Consider the following 19,000-nt stretch of genomic DNA (forward strand, 5'->3'; position numbering starts at 1 on the left):
CAACATTGAAGCATCCCCTGGCCTGCATTCTCCAATGCAGCCCAGAAAACTCGCTGCACAATGTACGGCGAGTTAGGCAACAAACTAGTACTCTCTCCTCCCAACAAAACCCATTCGCAGCAGCTAATATTTGATAAAATCAACAGGTCCAACACGCCAAACGCACCCAAACCCTCAACTACCTACCCCCTTACCAAACCGAAATCGTACGCTCAGTCGCGCGCGAAGTACGCGATCTCGACAGGGATGTCGCGCACCATCTCGCGCCCTTTGAAGGCAGCGCCGGCGGATTCAATCCTTCGTCGCAGCCGGCTATCGCATGTGCCCTGCTCGTGGATCATCTGTGCATGCGCCGGAATAAGAGGTGTCTGTTAGCGTATCATCGTACGCGCGCGGAGAAGTTGGAGGATATGTGTTGGCGTGGAGTTGATATTTTGGAGCATCAATACCAACAACAACAACAGCAGCAGCAGCAGAATGCTGGGGAAGGGGAAGAAAGTGGTGGTGGTGGTGTTGGACAGAGCAGCTCGCTCAGCCCCGAGGAAGAAGAGTATTTTCGTCAGTATAGCGACATGCTCGCTGCGCACAAGGGCCAGTGGACAGATATCGACCTGACGGGCAGCCTGGAGCCGCCCAAAGATCTGTTCATTGACGTGCGCGTGCTCAGGGACGCGGGCGAGATTCAGACTGAATATGGGTGTGTTTCTTTTCTCTCTCTTCTTTTCTTCTCTTTGCTATGGTATGATGATGCTGATGCTGATGCTATTCAGCGCTATTAATCTTACGAAAAACAGCCAGTTTTACGTGCGCCAGGGAGATGTGGAACGGCTCATTGCGCAGGGGTTTCTGCAGCGTCTGAGCTGATGCATTTATGACCTATATTTTACTAACGACGAGAATTGGAATAGTAATATCAATGTAAATATTTATTAAATAAATATCCATAAAAAAAAAATATGTTTCCTATCCAATCGGAGCCCCACCAGCGCAACCGCCGTGCAGCTCTAGGTCGACGTTAGTAGTAGAAAAAGCCCCGCTGCAGATAAGACGAGCAGCGTTGTTATGTAAGAGCGTTTATAGCATCACAAACAGTGGATCACTAGATCAGTATATGTTTGTTAAGTAACGCTTGTCTTCAACCGATGTCGCAGAATTTATTTAGCTGCTTAGCGTTGCAGCAGGCAAAAAATGCTCCGTAGTCTTATCTCTGCCGGAAAAGACTAGCCGCAAATCTTGTTTTCTGCATCCTGCACTGCAAGCCTCGCCCGGTCCAGATCTAGTCCAGTCTAGTCCCCCCTCATCATTTCTGCATTCTGCCATATTCGTCTTTTCTCGCATCATGCCAATCATGCTCATGCATGCCTCATTCTCGTCGTCTCCGTAGAGCGAGCGACTGACTGACCGACCAACCGAACCGCCTTCAGCCAGCTCATGTTGGATCGCCTCCTCTCGACGACATGAGCGAGTTTCGCGATTCCAGGCAAGACAGCAGCAGCTACAACTACAACGACGCTGCTGCTTCGTCGTCTGCACTGGCCATCCAGGATAGCACCGCTTCGGCTAATTCCATCTCAAAGGCAGAGTCTTCTCTCCTGTCGAGCAGCAATGTCAAGACCCCGTCGCGCTCCTTCTATCACCGCTCCTTTCACGGCTCGCTAGGTGAGTTTCTTAGTTCTTGGACAGATGGAAGAGGGGGGAAAAAGCTAACAGCAAAAAAAAAAAGATCCCGCGCAGTATTCCTCTCACGGCGTCCGCGAGCAATCCGCCGAGCTTGCGTCTCTGGCCATTTCCGATGCAGACACGAGCACCTCGCTCGACGATATCCCGCAGAGCCTGGATCTTTTTCGACGGAATCGGCATAATAGCAACAACACTGACCACAACTATGACGCTCTTCTGCAACCAGGTACAATCGAGGAAGGCGGCTCTTCTGATTCCGGGTCGCCTACGCCCACGCAGCTCTCGAGCTCGGCGCTCACGGCTATGATATGCGACCCGGCTAGAAGTAGTTTTGGGAACAACAATGCCGTGCCCTTGGACACGGAGATATCGGAAGAAGTGGCAGTCGAGGGGGATGATGAGCGGACATCGCTGCTCCGCAGGCGCACGCATTCGAAAGATTTGAGCTATGGGACCGCGGCTACCGACCTGGAGGGCCAGTCTGTGTTGTATGTCCAGAGAAGGTCCCCCGTCCAGGATGCCTATTCCAGGGTGGGAACTTTATTCTCTGTCGCTATACACCCAAAGTCCTGGGACCGACGGGCTATATGGAAAGAAGGCGTTGTACGTCCTGTCAGTCTGCTGCCTGCCGTGTTTTTGGGTCTGCTTCTCAACATCTTGGATGCGCTGTCCTACGGAATGATCTTGTTTCCGCTGGGCGAGGCCGTCTTTTCCGATCTGGGGTCGGACGGTATATCCATGTTCTACGTCAGCACGATCATATCCCAACTAGTCTTTTCGTCTGGCGCGTCCATCTTCAAGGGCGGCATCGGCAGCGAGATGATCGAGGTCGTGCCCTTTTTCCACAAGATGGCCTTTATGATTCTCAATCGGGTCGGTGAAGATAATCCCAAATCCGTGCTTGCCACTACTATTCTTTCATTCTCAATCAGCTCTGTTCTCACCGGGCTTGTGTTTTTCCTGATGGGCGTCTGCAAGCTGGGCTCGCTTATCGGCTTCTTCCCGCGACACATTCTCATCGGATGCATTGGGGGTGTTGGCTGGTTTTTGATTGCTACGGGAGTCGAGGTTTCTGCTCGGTTGCCTGGAAGTTTAGAGTACAATGTCCCCATGCTACAGAAGCTTTTCAGCCTTGATACTGTGTTTTTGTGGATGATACCATTGTGTCTTGCTATTTTCCTGCTCGTGTTGAAACGGGTTATCAAGTCTAACTTTTTGGTCGGAGGCTACTTTATCCTTGTCGGCGCCCTTTTTTACGTGATCAAATTTATTGCACGCATACCAATGGAAAGCCTGCGAGGAAACGGATGGGTGTTTCAAGCGCCAGCTGCCTCTAACCCGTGGTGGCATTTTTACTCCCTTTACGGTAAGTATCTATTAACATAAATCAAAATTAGTCCTCTGCTAATTTTCTGCTAGACATTTCTGCTGTCAATTGGAGCGCTCTGGCCGACACGGTCCCGGCCATGTTCGCACTGACCTTTTTCGGAGTGCTGCACGTTCCTATCAACGTGCCAGCCCTGGGAATTTCGACCGGCGAGGATAATCTGAATGTCGACCGAGAACTGATTGCTCATGGAGTTACAAACGCGCTGTCTGGGTCTGTAGGCAGTATACAGGTAAGCTAGTAGTGAAGTTTAATAGTATACTGCAGACTAACGAATTAGAATTACCTCGTCTATACAAACAGTTTGATGTTCATTGGCAGTGGCGGCGACTCGAGGCTGGCTGGTATCATGCTGGCAGCAGCAACAGCTGGCATCATGTTGGTCGGCCCTGTGATTATCGGCTACATCCCGATTTTGGTTGTTGGCGCTCTGATCTTTCTTCTTGGTATTGAGTTGATGGAGGAAGCGTTGGTGGACACATGGGGCAAGCTGCACCGGCTAGAGTATCTAACGGTGGTTATCATCGTCGTGACTATGGGAGCATGGGATTTTGTGATTGGCATTCTCGTCGGGATTATCCTGGCCTGTGTCAACTTTGTCGTCCAGACATCGCGCAAATCGGCCATTCGAGCCACATACTCGGGAGAATTCACAGCATCGACGGTCAGACGACCGCCTATCCAACAACGCTTCCTCAAAGACGCCGGAAAACAAACCCTGATCATTAAGCTTTCTGGGTTCTTGTTCTTTGGAACGATTGTCAAAGTCGAAGCAACGGTGCGTGGACTCATTGACGAAGAAGCATTCAATCGACGGCCCATCCGCTTCCTCGTGCTCGACTTTTCTCGCGTCAACGGATTGGATTTTTCCGCGGCTGAGGCTCTGACGCGCATCAATCGGATTCTGGGTAAACGAAACGTCCAAACGCTGATTTCCGGGCTGGATGTCGAGGGAGAAGTGGGCAAGAGCCTGCACAACGTTGGTCTGTTTGCCGACGAGAGCCTGGTTCAGATCTTTGAGGATCTCAACTCTGCACTAGAGTTTTGCGAGAACGAATACCTCACGATATTTTATAATCGCAAGGAAGCGCTGACCAAGAGGCTGGAAGAGCAGCAGCAGCAGCAACAGCAGGCACAGTATTTGGACGTGCCGCGCGACGACAACAGCAGCAGCAGCAAACAGCCGGCTTTTACAGATCTATACGGCCACTCGCCACGACGCACATATCTGCAACAAGCCGCCCTGCAAACCCTCAGCCAAGACGAACACGCGGTGCGCGCACCCCAAAAATGGATGACATATCGCCAACCACTCCCATTACTGCTGCAGGCCTTTCACGACCTAACCCACAAAACCGAAGACTTTTGGTTCCCGGCATGCGCCTATTTCCGACGTGAGGCATATGCTCGCAACACAGTACTCTACCGCGAAGGTGACGCGCCACAGACTTTCTACTTGCTTGAATCGGGCATGCTACGCGCCGAATACACGCTGCCCCAAGGAAGATACTCGGAGCTTATCGTCGCGGGGAGACCGTGCGGCGAGCTACCGTTTTTTGGCGATACGCCGCGCACAGCAACGGTGCGTGTTGATCAGGACTGTGTGGCGTGGTGTCTGGATGTGGCGCGGTGGGAGGAGCTCAGGGCGGCAGAGCCGGGGCTTGCGCAGGAGCTGTTGATGGTTAGTTTGAAGCTGACGGCGGAGCGGATGGATAGTATTACATCGTGAGTTTCACTTGTTTATCTATCACTTTTGAAAAGAAAAGTATTGGGAAGCTAACAGATACAGACACGTTCTCGCCATTGCAGGGTGACTGCTTGACACAGTTCCAATTCTTGTATATAAATGAATAAAACACACCGACTCGATTAGAATAATACTACTACCATGGAAACAGATCTACAACCTTGAATGGTGCAATCGTCAATAATACGAGCATCGTCGATGCTAAGTTGATAACAAGACGGCAGCAATGTAACCCCAACCCCCATCGCCAAGACCTTTGGGCTTGATCACGTTTGTGCGTTGTGCAGCATTGCTGGTCCTGCCAAGACGTCTGATTCGGACTTTGTCCTATCATGTATGAGATTGGGGGTGTACTAGTTATCTACTCTTACTCGGAGATGTAGTAGATACTAGATACTAGAGATGCCAGATTAGGGCTTGCTTGCTTGCCGATCAACCTCAAGAGGAAGGAGGAGAGGTTGCACTGTTACAGTGCAGATTCATTAATAATGTATTATTACCTGCAGGATGATCGGACTATATTAAAACATTGCTATTTCCCAGGTCCCTTTTTTTTTTCTGTCTCGTTCAAGCGTCTCAAAGTAGCAGCAGTAAAAATGAAATCCGCAGTCCTCGTACTCATCTCCTCTGCCGCCCTCGCGCTGGCCGCGCCTGCGCCTGCACCGAGCCCAGTGCGTCTCTCTCTTTTTCTATTCATCTTCTTTCCACTAAGTAAAAAAGAAAAATACTGACTTTGAAATATGGCAGACTGGAATCCCCTCCAGCACCAGCGCAAAATCACTCCTGGCCAAACTCAGCGTCGGCTCGGGCGACGAGATTGACGGGTACGAGCGCGACAAGTTCAAGACGTGGATTCAGCAGGGGGATAACTGCGACACTAGGTATTCCCTCTTTTTTTTTCCTTCTTATACACTTGTATTTGTATATTGACGAGAGTAATATAGAGAGTACGTGCTCAAGCGCGACGGCACGGACGTCAAAGTCGACACTGCGTGCGAGTCGACGTCAGGCACATGGACAAGTCCATACGATGAAAAGGAGTGGACGAGCGCATCGGATTTGCAGATTGATCACATGGTGCCGTTGAAGAATGCATGGAATGTACGTTCCTACCCACCCTTTACCCAAAAAAAAAAAAAGTACTGATATCAAAGTATAGTCCGGAGCCGCAAACTGGACAGCCAGCCAGCGCGAAGACTACGCCAACGACATCACGCGTCCGCAGCTGTGGGCTGTCACGAGCAGCGTCAACGAGAGCAAAGGTGACCGCTCGCCAGACGAGTGGAAGCCGCCCAGTGACGACTTCTTTTGCACGTATGCCGAGGCCTGGGTTGAGGTCAAGAGCCACTATGGACTGACCATTACCGATGCCGAGAAGAGCGCGCTCGGCGATATGCTTGATAGTTGCTAGCCACTAGTACATAGTATATACGTATAAGCACCATAAATATAGTCTACGTTCAATCTAGTCCACTACATGATACTCAGTCGGAATAGGAAAATCTATTAATATTACTAAGGAGCGACCACCCGCGGGTATCAACAAGCATAACCAGAAACGCGACAGTGGTATCAATCTAGTCCACGAACAACAGTTCGACAAATGACTCAACGCGACAGCAACGCGACATAAAGAGAGAAAAAGTGGGTATCGTCATCTCAAGTCTCCTCCATTACTACTTCACCAGTATCCTACTCGTCAAGTCAAGCAAGTCAGACGGCTAACAGACCAGAACGAGAGGCCAAGTCCCCATCCCACCACTTTTCAAACTCCACCACGCTCGTTCTGGCGCCTGCCCTTCAAGCAGCAGCCTGGACCGGAGCGGCGGCGGGAGCGACATTAACGGGCTCGGCGGGGGCGGCAGCGGTCTCATCAGCCTTCTCAACGGCAGCCTCGGTGGTCGCAGCAGGAGTCTCCTCGGTCGGGGCAGCGGCCTTGTCCTCGCCCTCGGGGATAGCCTCCTCGGCAGGGGCAACCTCCTTGTCCTTCTTCTCCTCGGACTTGACAGCCTTGCTGGGCTTGCGGAACAGACCGCCAAGCTTGTTGACGGCCTTCTTGCCCTCGCCGTCAGAGCCAGTCTCGGCCTTGACCTTCTTGCCAAGGGTACCGAAAATCGAAGTGCGGCGCTTCTCCTTGGTCTCAGCGGAAACCTCCTCCTTCTTTTCCTCCTTCTTCTCCTCGGCAGGGGTCTCGGCGGCAGCAGCCTCGGCGGCGGGAGCGTCAGTGACGGTCTCGGGCTCAATGGGCTTGGCGGCAGACTCGTCAACAGGGTTCTCGAGCTGAGGAGCAGTGCTGGCGACTGGGACAACCTCTTCCTCGGTCTTCTCCTTGGTGGGGCTGGCGACCTTGTTGAAGAAGTTTCCGAAGATGGAAGCACGCTTAGACTTGGTGGCAGACTTGGGCTCCTCCTTCTTCTCCTCGGCCGGGGTGGCCTCAGCAGCAGTCTCGGCGGGAGCAGCTTCGGCGGCGGGGGTCTCGGTGGCCTCAGTAGCGGCAGCGGGCTCAGCAGCAGCGGCCTCCTCGGCGGGAGCAGCCTCAGCGGGGGTCTCCTCAGCAGCACCAGGAGTCTCTTCCTTGACCTCCTCCTTCTCCTTCTTGCCAAGGATGCTGCCGAAGATGGAAGCACGCTTGCGGGACTGGGAGCGGCTCTTCTTGTCTTCCTTCTTCTCTTCCTTCTTGTCCTCCTTCTTGTCCTCAGCGGCGGCCTCGGTCTCCTTGGTGTCCTTCTCAGGGGTAACGGCAGCCTTGACAGCAGTAGCACCAGCAACAGCGGCAGCGGCAGCGACGGCGGCGGGCTTGCTGAGCTTCTCAAGCTCGCCCTTGAAACCCTCGCTCTCGGTGATGGTCTCCTTCTCGGCGGTGGCCTCCTGGGTCTTGGCGGTCAGGGCAGCAACCCAGCTGTCACGCTCGGTACCGCTGGCCTGGAAGGTGTGCTTGTGGCCGGCAGTCTTGAAGGAGAATTCGTTGGAGCCCTCCTTGTTGACATCAGAGACCTCAGACTGAGAGTCGTTAGCTACATAGTTCCACATACACATTCAGACACCCGTAGCTTACCAGGTTGAAGATACCAGCCGGGGTGGCCTTGTCCTCAGCACGCTTGGTGTAGAACAAAAGACCCTTGCCGGTCTGGGTGGCCCAGGCAGCAGTGCGCTGGGCAGCAGCAGAAGCCTTCTCGGAAGCGAGGTAGGTAGACAAGTTCTTGGCCTCGACAGCCTCATCGGAGAAGTAGAAGAAGCGCTTGGCGAAGCGGAAGCTCCTGTTTGCTTGTTAGCACTTATATGTATCACATCATAATCATTACTCACTTGACGAGACCAGGTCCCTTGTAGCCAAGAGTTCCCTCGGTGGCAGCGGTAACCTCTTCCTTGGCCTCCTCCTTGGGAGCCTCAGCAGCGGCCTCGGTCTCAGCGGCGGGCTCAGCAGCCGGAGCTTCAGCAGCAGCCTCAGTAGCAGGCTCGGCGGGAGTCTCAGCGGCAGGCTCAGCAGCAGCAGGAGTCTCGACAGGAGTCTCGACAGCCGGGACGGCAGCGGGGGTCTCCTCGACAATCTTGGGGGCTTCAGCAGACATGATGACGGATGAAATTATTAAAGGGTATAATTAAAACCGAAAGGACGAAAATATAGATCGGTTTTTAGGTTTGTGTGTCGTAGTACTCGTAGAGACGAGACTGGGGGTATCACTATAGGGTATCTTGCGGGGGGTATCTCAAGGACGCGAAAATGCAAAGAGACGCAGGAAGCAGAAGAGCTCGAGCGACTCGGGGTATCACAATTAAAAGAAGCCGGCTGGCTGATTAAGCGGCAGCGCGAGAGAAGAGCAGAGGTCTGGCAGGTGAAGAGATAAGGAGAGAGAGAGAGAGGAAGAAAAAAGAGAAGGGGGAGGCAGAAGAAAGAAGAAATAGGAGACGAGGAAGCTGCTAAGCTTGCCGGTGGGGCGCGCGGGTCGTGACGCCGCCGTGTGAGTGGCTGGGCGCCATGGCGGGGTCTGTACGGTACAATACACAATCCATACCGTATTATTTGTGACCTCAATTTTTTGTACCCCTTCCAGCCCCAACGCCTATTGGTGTTAGCTGCGGCCTTAGCCTGGTGGCCTCCCTGGCCCTCCCTGTCAGGCCAGCCAATCAGGGTCCTGTGCTCCCTCGCAGAATTAAGTTGCAAGCTTAACAGGTGGCTGGAATCCTTGCAGTGACACATGTATGCGCATGGTACGGGATACAATATTGGCGTATTTAATACCATACAGATATATAGGGGCTGTAATACCGGTTACGCGCAAGAGACTATTTCGACGCTAGGCCCGCTCGAACCATGGCTCAGGCTGGCAAAAACATGGCCGATGGCATCATTTATTTCGTAAACAAAACAAAAACACTTGGTATTTACGGCGTTATGATTGCGTGATACGTCGACTATCAGAATTTATTACGTACGTATCTTACTATCTTACCTCTGGATAGCACGGAGGAGGCAGTCTCATGATCACTCCAAAGACGAAACGGCGATCAGCGCTGGCTGGAGCCTGGCGCATGACCGTTTCGCGTCTGTGCGCTGGCCTGGACCAACCAGTGCGTGCTGCTGCTGGCGCTGGCGAAGCACGCGACATGTCGTGATGTGCGTGGATTTTAAGCACTGCTACTGTCTTCTTCACAGCAACTTACAAATTCATCGCAAGTTGCATGGCAAGTATAGACTACGGAGTATGGCGTACTCGGTATTGACGAAAAGTACAGGAAAGTATACTCGGAAAGGAGCCATGCGCTAGTCCGCTTTGGGACCACCGCGGTCCCGATTAGGCAATGGCAGCCCTATGGCTCCACAAAAAAAGTCGGCTCAATTTATACTCTGTATTTATTTACTCCGTGCCGAGTACTATCAGTAATTTACTTCTTGCAGCTCGAGCAATTCCTCTGTATATAGAGTAGATACTTTGTCCTGGCAAAACAGCAAAAGCAAAACACGTTCCTAGCGCCCGCACCCAATACGCCGCGTCTCGCCAAATGCAACCGACGATCATCGCGCCCCACCGCCTCAGGGACCTCCTATTTTCCTAGTTACTATCTAGCATCTCCCAACTTCAAGTCTATCCATACTTAGTCCATACTCCGAAGCCCGTTGTGAAATCTCTGACAGAACCCACTGTCTGGCCGCCCTGAGCACGATCTAGAAGCCAGCGGGCTATTTTTTTAAATTTTTTTTGGGGAGTATATCTGCCAATCGCTTGCCTCCAAAAAAAGAGTGTGTCTGTCTGTTTTGTTCGCTAGCTGGTCCAAGTAACCAGGTAACTACCGCGACGGGTCTCGTCCGACACAGATCTGCTTAAAACGATATTCCTTCGCTATAGCGTCAGAAGTTGCGGTGAGCCTGCGAATTATCGTGCTAGCTGCTGGCCTGGACTTTTGCGCTTGGCCAGTGCGGGCTTCCCTTTTGCGTTAGTCTATATTTTTGAAGACTCAAGATTACGACGTTACTCTTGTTACGGAGTACCTTGTTACCATATCGTCTCTGTAGTACTATACGGAGTGCCGAATACTCAGTAAATGTACTCTGTATTCCGTATAATATAGTATACAGTATATTGTAGCATTGGAGACGCGCCGATCAAAACAACTTGGAGTATAGCAATCTATTGTTATTTGTTGGGGGCCATCTACTAAAAGTACGTTAACCGGTAATTCGGCAGTAATAGCTCCTGACTTGGCCGCTCTTGGTATTAACCCGTAGCACTTACTAGTCTACTACTACTATCCGAGTCTATCAATTGAGCCGATATATTGTGTAATAATGTAGTCTTGACTGGTCAGCAGGGGCCAAATGAGGATACATTACTGACTTCATCAATGCTACATTGAGTCACGATGACTGATTACCAACATTATTCAAGATGCAGCTGTTTACATACGTAGTTAACGTACATACATACTGCCATTGCATCACAAGTGCATCGGCTGCTCCACCGGGGTACATATGCTATCAATATGGAGTGCATATGTGGTGATGTTGGCCATTAGAGCTGACTTGTTACATTGTTATTACTATCAATGATAATCGATCAATTGACGTCAACAGGTATATTCAAATTGATATGAATTTTGGGTTTTGAGTACTAGGTTAAATAAGATTTTTAGCGACTTGGTCTGACTTTTGCATGTGAAATTTCAACCCGTCGAGGAATCCAATTTTTACAAACATGTCAATAATATCTTTTATTTATCGCTTCATTCATCCAAATAAAAAAATCTCAAGTCTGGTTGTTTAGTGATGGTGAGATCTCCAAATATTCCCAGAACACTGCCCCAAGAACAATTTCAACCAATAGCTACTTAGATACTGAGTACTAGACGCAACAAATGTTAAACATTTCAAGATGACTAACTATTTAAAGTACTATATACATGTATACTATTTAGTAATAGTATGCATATGATCACGACCTGCCTGATTGGTCGTCGCATCAACACAGCCTGACGAATACGAACACGAGCTATGATGACTCACGTCTAGGCAGCCTTGCATAGTAGACTGAAGAATACTTATTAATATACATGTAGTCGTGCAATTATTTTTTCAAACAGTCGATATTCCAATAAAAAAACAACAAACATGAAAACACGCATCACAAAGAACAAAGCTACAGCCAAGGCAAAGAAAAACAACCCAGCCAGGGAAACAATCCTAAACAACCAGCTTTCTCAAACAGAACCAGTGTATTTCTGGCACGCCGAAAACGACGACGGATATCTCGGACAGTGGTACCAGTCGCAATTCACATGGCGCAAGCCTATCGATGGGAAAGATGGCGAGTCTGAGGAATTACTTTATCATACTGCAGAGCAGTATGTTTAATACACATTCTCCCACATTCAGCATCTGAAATGTTTATGTATTTACATGTACGTATCCAGATATATGATGCACCGCAAATCCCTCCTCTTTGCTCCCGATTCCCCCATCACAGCCCAAATCCTCGCTGTCGGTCAGCCAGCACCTCACCCTCGCCAGCTCAAGAAACTGGGTAGACAAGTCCCCGATTTTTCAGACGAGGTGTGGAAAAGGGAAAGGTACGGCATTGTCTTGCAAGGCAATCTCCTCAAGTTCTCGCAGAGCGATGAACTCAAAGGAAAACTGCTGGCCACGGGCGATAGAGAGTTGGTAGAAGCCAGCCCTCGGGATAGGATTTGGGGGATCGGGTTTGGCAAAGTCAAGGCTGGGCAGAATAGGGAGCGGTGGGGGTTGAATCTTTTGGGCAAGTGTCTGATGGAGACGAGAAGGATATTGAAGGAGGGTAGCCAAGCTGCTTGATTCGGTCGGTTTCTTGGGTGTTATAAAGTGAGAATGTTCGTCTACAAGTTGAACCGGGATGACTTTGATGTTACATGCAGATTGCACACTTTGATTTCATGTTTACTCTATCGCAGGGAAGAATCTGAGCAGACATCACAGATCATGCACGACCTCATACTATGTTCTTTTGACCGGTTGACGTCAAACAGACTAGCGGCAACATTTGCACTATGCAAGCATACTCCAGACGTTAAAGGCATCTGCCCCTCAATTTCGAGCCGTCCAAGTGTGAAATATGACATAAATTGACATGTCAGGCACGTGGGATTTTCACTGTTTCAATGGGCTACTTGGTTGAGGCCGATGGTCAAAATTGACATTGGTAGGATTGTATTTATATTCAGTCCGGCACACCAATTAACGTGTATTGATCGTTCAATGTTGATATATTTCCTCATGTTGAACAAGTATGACAGTCGACTCTCCTAATGCAAGTGTTTATTTCATCGAATCAATATTAGATGTTGAATAAAAACTCCAGTCACCTTCTTGTGCCGACTTCCGAGGGCCCGGAGAGTAGACGTTGGTCCGCGGCCACCATAAAGCAGACGCAGATGCCCTCGACACCGCGCCCTTGAATAAAGATCGTCGTGGTTAAATTAATGTCTCAAGTTACTTGGTTTGAGTGTCGTCTTCACTCTGTAGTCTACTCTACAGTCTATAGTCGTACTCGTATTCCGAGGACCCCGAGTTCAGCTCACCGTAAAAAAACGCCCTTTGACAACAGTCGAGCCAATCGAGGGGTGGTGTGGACCGGTGAAGTCTAGCCCCGCCTAGTCGCAACTGTGGACGGAACGCTAATTGAGTTTTCCCGGTAGCCTACGAGTTGACCAGGGTACTTGCGACTGGGAAACCAGGGGGTGTTTTGAAACCATTTTTTTGAATATGCTTGCCTAGTCAGCAAAACGTATCTGCCTGCTTTCGATTATGATACGGCGGCTCATGAGTATATCAATGTTTCACAGATGTCGGAGAAATGACGTTGAAGAGAAAGCCAGAAACGAGGCCCGGCCGTTCGAGGCTTATCGTGAACTTGGCCCGCGCGTGCAGACGCCCCGGACGGAACAAATGGTTGGAAATTGGAACGAGACTAGGCGTTAGGTGCGTCTAAATGCCGGCGGCAGGAGGCTGTGTCGTTTGACACTCGAAATGTAGTCGAGGTTGACAGTCAGTCGGGGAATGCTTCTCTCTGCTGGGTGAAAAGGCTCGTTTCCGTGATCTGAATCCGAATCCAGCGTTCTTTCTTCCAGTGATATATATATACTCCAGACGGCGCGACACTGTAGTCCTCGAAAAAACCTCAGTGGGAACTCCGAACCGTCGGACTAACAAGGTTTGCTAGGGCACGGGATGGATCATGGAGCTGACATCGGGGACGAAATGCGGAATAAGGCGATTCATCATGGTGTGTGAGTCACCCGCCAGGAACAGTGATTGAGCAATCAATCGTCGGAGACGCATTCCACCAAAAAGCCAAGTGGGACTGCAAAATGCCTTGTTCTGCAAGGCATTTCGAGGCAGGAGATGAAGCTGAGCCAACAATCAGCCTCGAGCGAGCCCGCCGCCAATCAGCGCCGGTTGCGCCCTATGAGTCACACGTCGGCCCCGCTGCCAAGCCCATTTATCCCCCATCCGGCCTAGCCCCGCATAAACCGCGCGTAATTGGCTGCGGCCCGCGTTGCCGGGCTGCGATTGGCTGCAGTCCCTGGCGGGCCCGCCCGGTGGGCGCCATAAGACTGCCTGATGCCCCGAGTCGCTGCCTGGCTCTTTCTTTCTCTTCTTCTTCTCTTCCTGTCATCCCCACAAACAATCATCAAAATAATTCTTCTACACAGTCACAACCTCGTCAATCCTGCTAAAATGGCCTTCTAAGCGTTGTTACCAAGACTACCCCTCTGTCCCCCCCTCCGACAGACACTATAGCTCCCTCGTGGACTATCCCCAACACCAATCTCCCCTCCCTCCAGTCTCGCCCTTCTGGGTCTTTGAACTTTGGCAGCGCCTCGCGTAGCTCAAGTTCTCCTTTTTCCACCACTCTACCAGTGACCTCAGTCACCACGGATAACCAACAGCAATCATGGCTTCCCACACCCCCGCTTCAGCAGCCTTTGGCACCATATCAGAATTCGACTGTCAATCACAACAACAACAACAGTCTGCACGAGGACTTTGTTCTGTACCCATCAACGCCCGTTTCTCGCCCGCAAGTCAATCTCTGGGACGAGAATTCGCCAGCCTTGCTGAGTGCCAACCCTAAATATTCTGTGAACTCCACCACCAACAACAATAACCACCAAAACCTGGTCAATCGCCGACACACCTTGCACTCGAGTGTCAACGTCCACCAGCTGCCAAGAAAACAGGTTCAGCAATTCAAAAAGTTCACTCCTCAGTCTCCCGGGTTACCCTCGTCCACCTCTTATCGGTTCAGTCCTGCAGCAGGCCAGAAACGCCTCGCTCAACGCTTGTACGCGAATTCTCCGCGTCTCAACCGTCCTGCGGTTCCATTGTTCAATAGCATAGAAAACAACCAGTCTCAATTTGAGACCAAAAACAACATCAACAACAACAACACACAGCACCGTCGAGTCATGTCTTCATCTGACATCATCTCAGGTACACACCCTCACCGCCCTAGCCCCGCCTCTGTCTCACCCCTATTAACTCTTGACTCAACTCTTATACTTTGTTCTAATGTTACATGCTTCTCAGATTTCCCTATGGATCTCTTCGATATCTCTACAGCAAGCCCTTCGCTTGATGATCTAACGTCTCCCGCCTCATCCATGATGCAGTCACCAATAACCCCCTTTGAAGATTACTCGCACCTGGCAAGCTACTCCGCGGCACCTGCGCCTCCGGGCACAGTTTCGCCGAAGGATCTTGCTCTCAAGGATCCGCCTGTGTCGTGCCCTCCGTCGTCTTTTTCTACGGATATAGGGACTCCGCAGTCGCTTTTCGATTCTCCTGATGGCTTGTTTAGTCACAGTATCTCTCCGGCATTCGCCAACGCGGATTACGACCTCCCAGCGTCTAACAACTGGGATCCGCTGATGACCTCGGAAGGTTATCTCCACGGGGATGTCGATATCAAGCCGTCGATATCTGATTTGTTGATATCTGATACGGCGGGGACCGAATCGCGGCCAGGGAAAAGGACTCGCTCTGTGTCTTCTCCATCCCCTGCAAAGTCACCGAAGAAGCGCAGCAAGTCGGTCGGGGTCAAGAAGCCATCACCCCCCAAGGGTATTGACGAAGAAGTCCCATATGATCCCAATGATCCCGTCGCGGCGCGGCGATACCGCAACACATTAGCGGCCCGCAAGTCTCGTTGCAAAAAGTTCAATGAGCGTCAAATGCACCTAGAGCAGATCGAAGAGTTGGAGCAGCAAGTAGCAGCTCTTCAGAAGAAGGTTGCGTTCTTTGAGAGCTTTGCACCTTCTGATGTGACTTATCCTGGATAATGGTGCCAACCCTGCGTGTTGGTGCGTGCATTTTTTGGTCTATTTCTATGCCTATTCACAAACCACAGGCCTCGGTTTAGAAAGTCGGGGGTGTGGTTCTTCCCCACCAACCTAGTGGGAGTATCAGTCGGAGTCTGGATTTAACCAGTTCCTGACAAGGACGCTCTGCTGGACAAAAGTTATTTTGGATTTCATATATCTTGACCTTGCTTCCTCGTGTGGAGGTCTGGGGAAGTCTCACTTTCCCGGGTTCCTCAACACTTGTGCTTTTTGTGCATTATATACCTTTCGATTTCTGTACGTGTATTTGATTTTTTTTTTCCATCTGTGCCGGTTCTGATGTCTCCCCGCTTTGCAAGCTGGGATTGACTCGTGGCCAGATGTTGATTTTGTGAGTTGTCGGCTGTCATTGCTCTTGATTACCCTTGTTTTTTTTTATAGTAATTCTGATCTTTGGGCAATTTATAATTTATCAATTTCAAAATTCTCATCTAAAGTCTGGCCGCAGGCCCTCTATATATACACGCTTTTACACATGTAAAATTAAACTATCCATGCTAGTATAATTTTGACTCATCCTGGTGCTTGTAGTATGGTAGTGTAGAATTTGAATGACTCATATGACTCATGCTCTTGCCACTCCTCACATAGCACAGAAAATTGATGCTATACACGTACTTCGGATGACTCATTAGTACTACATAGTTACTTGTTTCAACATTTAAAAGTATGACTGGATTTTATCATTACTCATGCTCTAGAAACCACTCATTCATGCGTCACTTGCATGTAACAACAATATTAAAGTATTATACGACTTTTTTTTTTTTTTTTTTTTTTTTTTCATTTGTATGTATGTTATGGGTATATACAGTACATGGTATGGTATGTACCACCAGCTCAGACTTGCCTTTAATGAATCACAGATCCAAATCTTAGATATTGCCTACGTGCATATCTCTTTCCGTCTTTTCTATAGTCATCTTTTTTTCCAAGTCATTCGGTTTGATTCAACGACATCCGCTCCACTTCTGTGATGCATGATATGTAAATCACACTCGAACTCATTTTTTAAAAAAAGAGATACAGCAAAGGGCGAAAAAAAAGAGAAATATAGGAGCAGATCTGGGAGATATGGTCTCAGAAGTATCTGTTTTCTCGAAAGTGTCATCATCGCTGGAAGGCGTGAAAATTTCATCATCTTAAACTCTCTTTTGCCACAGTAGAGAAGAAGTCTAGATTATAGATGTCCCCTTGGTCCTGCCACTCTCCATCTTGGCCGTCCTCGATCCAAACTGTATCGCGCGTTTCTTCTCGCGCGCAGTCTGGGTCATACCAAGCCTGAGCGCGAGAAGTCGAAGTGATTTTTTCTCTGGATCGAGGGCCTCCTCCTCGTCTGATTTTTGAACATCTTTTTCTATAAGAGCATCATCATCTTCTTCGAGTCGTTTGGCAGTCCCAAACCCGCATCGTTGCCAGACCGGTGTTTGCGTCGCCCAGCTGACAAAGTCCTCGTCAAGATACGGGAATCGGGCTTCACGGCCCCAGTTGGAAATGACCCGGTCGTCGCGCCCGAGGTTGCGTTTGCCGAGTCGGCCTACGTCCAAGTCGATCTCGTCAATGAGACCGGGGAAGCCGCTGCGTGAGAAGCTCACGCCGTGGCGGCCGTAGCCTGCGAAGAGCTCGTCGGCGCCGAGGCCTGAGAGAAGGACGCGGGCTGTTGTGGTGTATGCTTCCTTTTCTTCTTCAGTCGAGGAGTCAATCGTGCCTTGCCCCCGTGACGCAAAGTAAAGAGCGCAGGCAATGGAAAGGTCCATTTCCGTGTTGTGCGGCCTCATCAGCTGGACGACTTCTTCGCGGTGCAATGTGAATTCCGTAAAGGGAACGTCCACGGCAACAAACCGCCAGACACGGCCCGGACACACCCTTTGCAGCTCGGCATGACCAGCTCTGCCCGTAATACGGTCAGGGCAATTCTCGTATATAGAACCCATTTTAGTGTTTTCCTTTTGGCTCTTTGCTTTGAGCGCTGCAGCAACACGCGGGTTTTCGAAGCTGACGTTGAGAAGATCAATCGGCTCGTTGATAGGAAGAGTGTCATGCGCGAGTCTGGCCAGGACCGTGCAGTCCAATCCGCCTGAGAAAAGTACTGCGATTTTTGCTGCATTGGACTCTGTCGCCACTAGTGGTACATCGCGGATACGGGTTTCCAGAGACCGACGGAGCTCGTTTTCTAGTTGTTCGATGCTCGGCGATGATAGTGTGAGAGCCGGTGGTCGTGAAGTTGGGAGCGACCGGTTCATAAGCGGAATTGGGTTTTTTAGTGATGGAGTAGTAGACGTGTCTTCTTCATGTGACCATGGGATGACTTCCACTCGGTATGGAAGTCTGGCCTCACTGTCTTGTTTAGACATGCGTGAGAGGTCAATCATGTGTAGACCGTCCGTCTCGACCTCCTCGAATGGCGTAGACGATGCCCCATCGTCGTCACAAATACTACTAATCCTGATAGTCCCATCTTCGTCAAGGGTGTGAAGCAGGGACCTCCTACCGAGGCAATCCCTACTAAAGAAAAGCCTTTGATGAAAGCCATCGTAGAACACAAAGGAAAAGGGACCTGTAATGTTGTTGATGACATTTGTTAGTCTGACAAGAGTCTTACTGGCACTTCCTACTCGGGAATTGTTATCATCATGGTCGTCGTCATCACTCGGTTTGGAAGCCTCTACAAGTCTTTGAAAGACCAACTCGGTGTCATTGCCCTGAACAGCTTCGCCAAAAACCTTCCAAGCTTCGCCATTCCAGCACAGCACCGAGCGACTTTCCGGGTCAACGAGAGGCTGAGACGTGATATGGTCGCCTCGCAGTCCGAGTACTGTCGAGACAAAAGTTAAATACACCGTCTCACTTGCTGCTGCTCCTGCTGCTACTTTTCCTGGGTCAGTTGCGCCGCAGCTCAACTGCACGCGGTGGACGTGATAGTTATCCGGACCCCGGTTTCGCAGCCAAGTGACTGTCTTCTCTTTGGGCAACACATGCTCCGATGCGCTCAAAGAGAAGAAAATGCCGCACATAGCAGCTTCGTAGAACTTTAGGCGGTAGGAATCAAACCGAGACCAAAAAAAGAAATCGAGATCGTCCGCCGCAGCAAAGGCGGTTTCAGACGGCAGAATATTGCCGGCGACGACTTAGCAAGAAATAATGACCGACTCGACGACAACGACAGCAGTTTGATAGACGAGCTGTGCTGGGAAAGGTTGCTTATTTGTTCAGTCACTTTCTACTCAGTCACAAATTTACCTTACCGAGTTTTGACTGTTTTCTCGCTCTGAATACCGCGGCCTCAGAATGCTATACCGCTACCCCGCCTAAACAAG

At 50.2% G+C, this 19,000-nt stretch overlaps 5 protein-coding genes across 5 annotated transcripts; 3 read left to right on the top strand and 2 right to left on the bottom strand.

Moving 5' to 3' along the window:
• Positions 1-60: 60 nt before the first annotated feature.
• TRUGW13939_02969 (uncharacterized protein) lies at positions 61-6,225 on the top strand (the record flags this gene model as incomplete). Its single annotated transcript, XM_035486155.1, has 12 exons — positions 61-87; positions 147-739; positions 1,481-1,659; positions 1,724-3,046; positions 3,100-3,299; positions 3,348-4,792; positions 4,857-4,877; positions 5,039-5,148; positions 5,358-5,485; positions 5,535-5,695; positions 5,759-5,915; positions 5,974-6,225. The coding sequence occupies 12 exons, from the start codon at positions 61-63 to the stop codon at positions 6,223-6,225; spliced, it is 4,596 nt and encodes a 1,531-aa protein (XP_035342048.1).
• Positions 6,226-6,614: 389 nt separating this feature from the next.
• Positions 6,615-8,383, bottom strand: TRUGW13939_02970 (uncharacterized protein; the record flags this gene model as incomplete). Its single annotated transcript, XM_035486156.1, has 3 exons — positions 6,615-7,814; positions 7,870-8,071; positions 8,121-8,383. The coding sequence occupies 3 exons, from the start codon at positions 8,381-8,383 to the stop codon at positions 6,615-6,617; spliced, it is 1,665 nt and encodes a 554-aa protein (XP_035342049.1).
• Positions 8,384-11,418: 3,035 nt separating this feature from the next.
• TRUGW13939_02971 (uncharacterized protein) lies at positions 11,419-12,117 on the top strand (the record flags this gene model as incomplete). The annotated part of the gene is made up of 2 exons (XM_035486157.1): positions 11,419-11,651; positions 11,721-12,117. 2 exons carry the CDS (start codon positions 11,419-11,421, stop codon positions 12,115-12,117), a joined length of 630 nt encoding a protein of 209 aa, XP_035342050.1.
• Positions 12,118-13,649: 1,532 nt separating this feature from the next.
• On the top strand, positions 13,650-15,623 carry TRUGW13939_02972 (uncharacterized protein; the record flags this gene model as incomplete). The annotated part of the gene is made up of 3 exons (XM_035486158.1): positions 13,650-13,817; positions 14,046-14,775; positions 14,872-15,623. 3 exons carry the CDS (start codon positions 13,650-13,652, stop codon positions 15,621-15,623), a joined length of 1,650 nt encoding a protein of 549 aa, XP_035342051.1.
• Positions 15,624-16,858: 1,235 nt separating this feature from the next.
• On the bottom strand, positions 16,859-18,697 carry TRUGW13939_02973 (uncharacterized protein; the record flags this gene model as incomplete). The annotated part of the gene is made up of 1 exon (XM_035486159.1): positions 16,859-18,697. The coding sequence occupies one exon, from the start codon at positions 18,695-18,697 to the stop codon at positions 16,859-16,861; it is 1,839 nt and encodes a 612-aa protein (XP_035342052.1).
• Positions 18,698-19,000: the final 303 nt, after the last annotated feature.

Source organism: Talaromyces rugulosus, chromosome II (assembly GCF_013368755.1).
Source record: "Talaromyces rugulosus chromosome II, complete sequence".
NCBI lineage: Eukaryota > Fungi > Ascomycota > Eurotiomycetes > Eurotiales > Trichocomaceae > Talaromyces > Talaromyces rugulosus.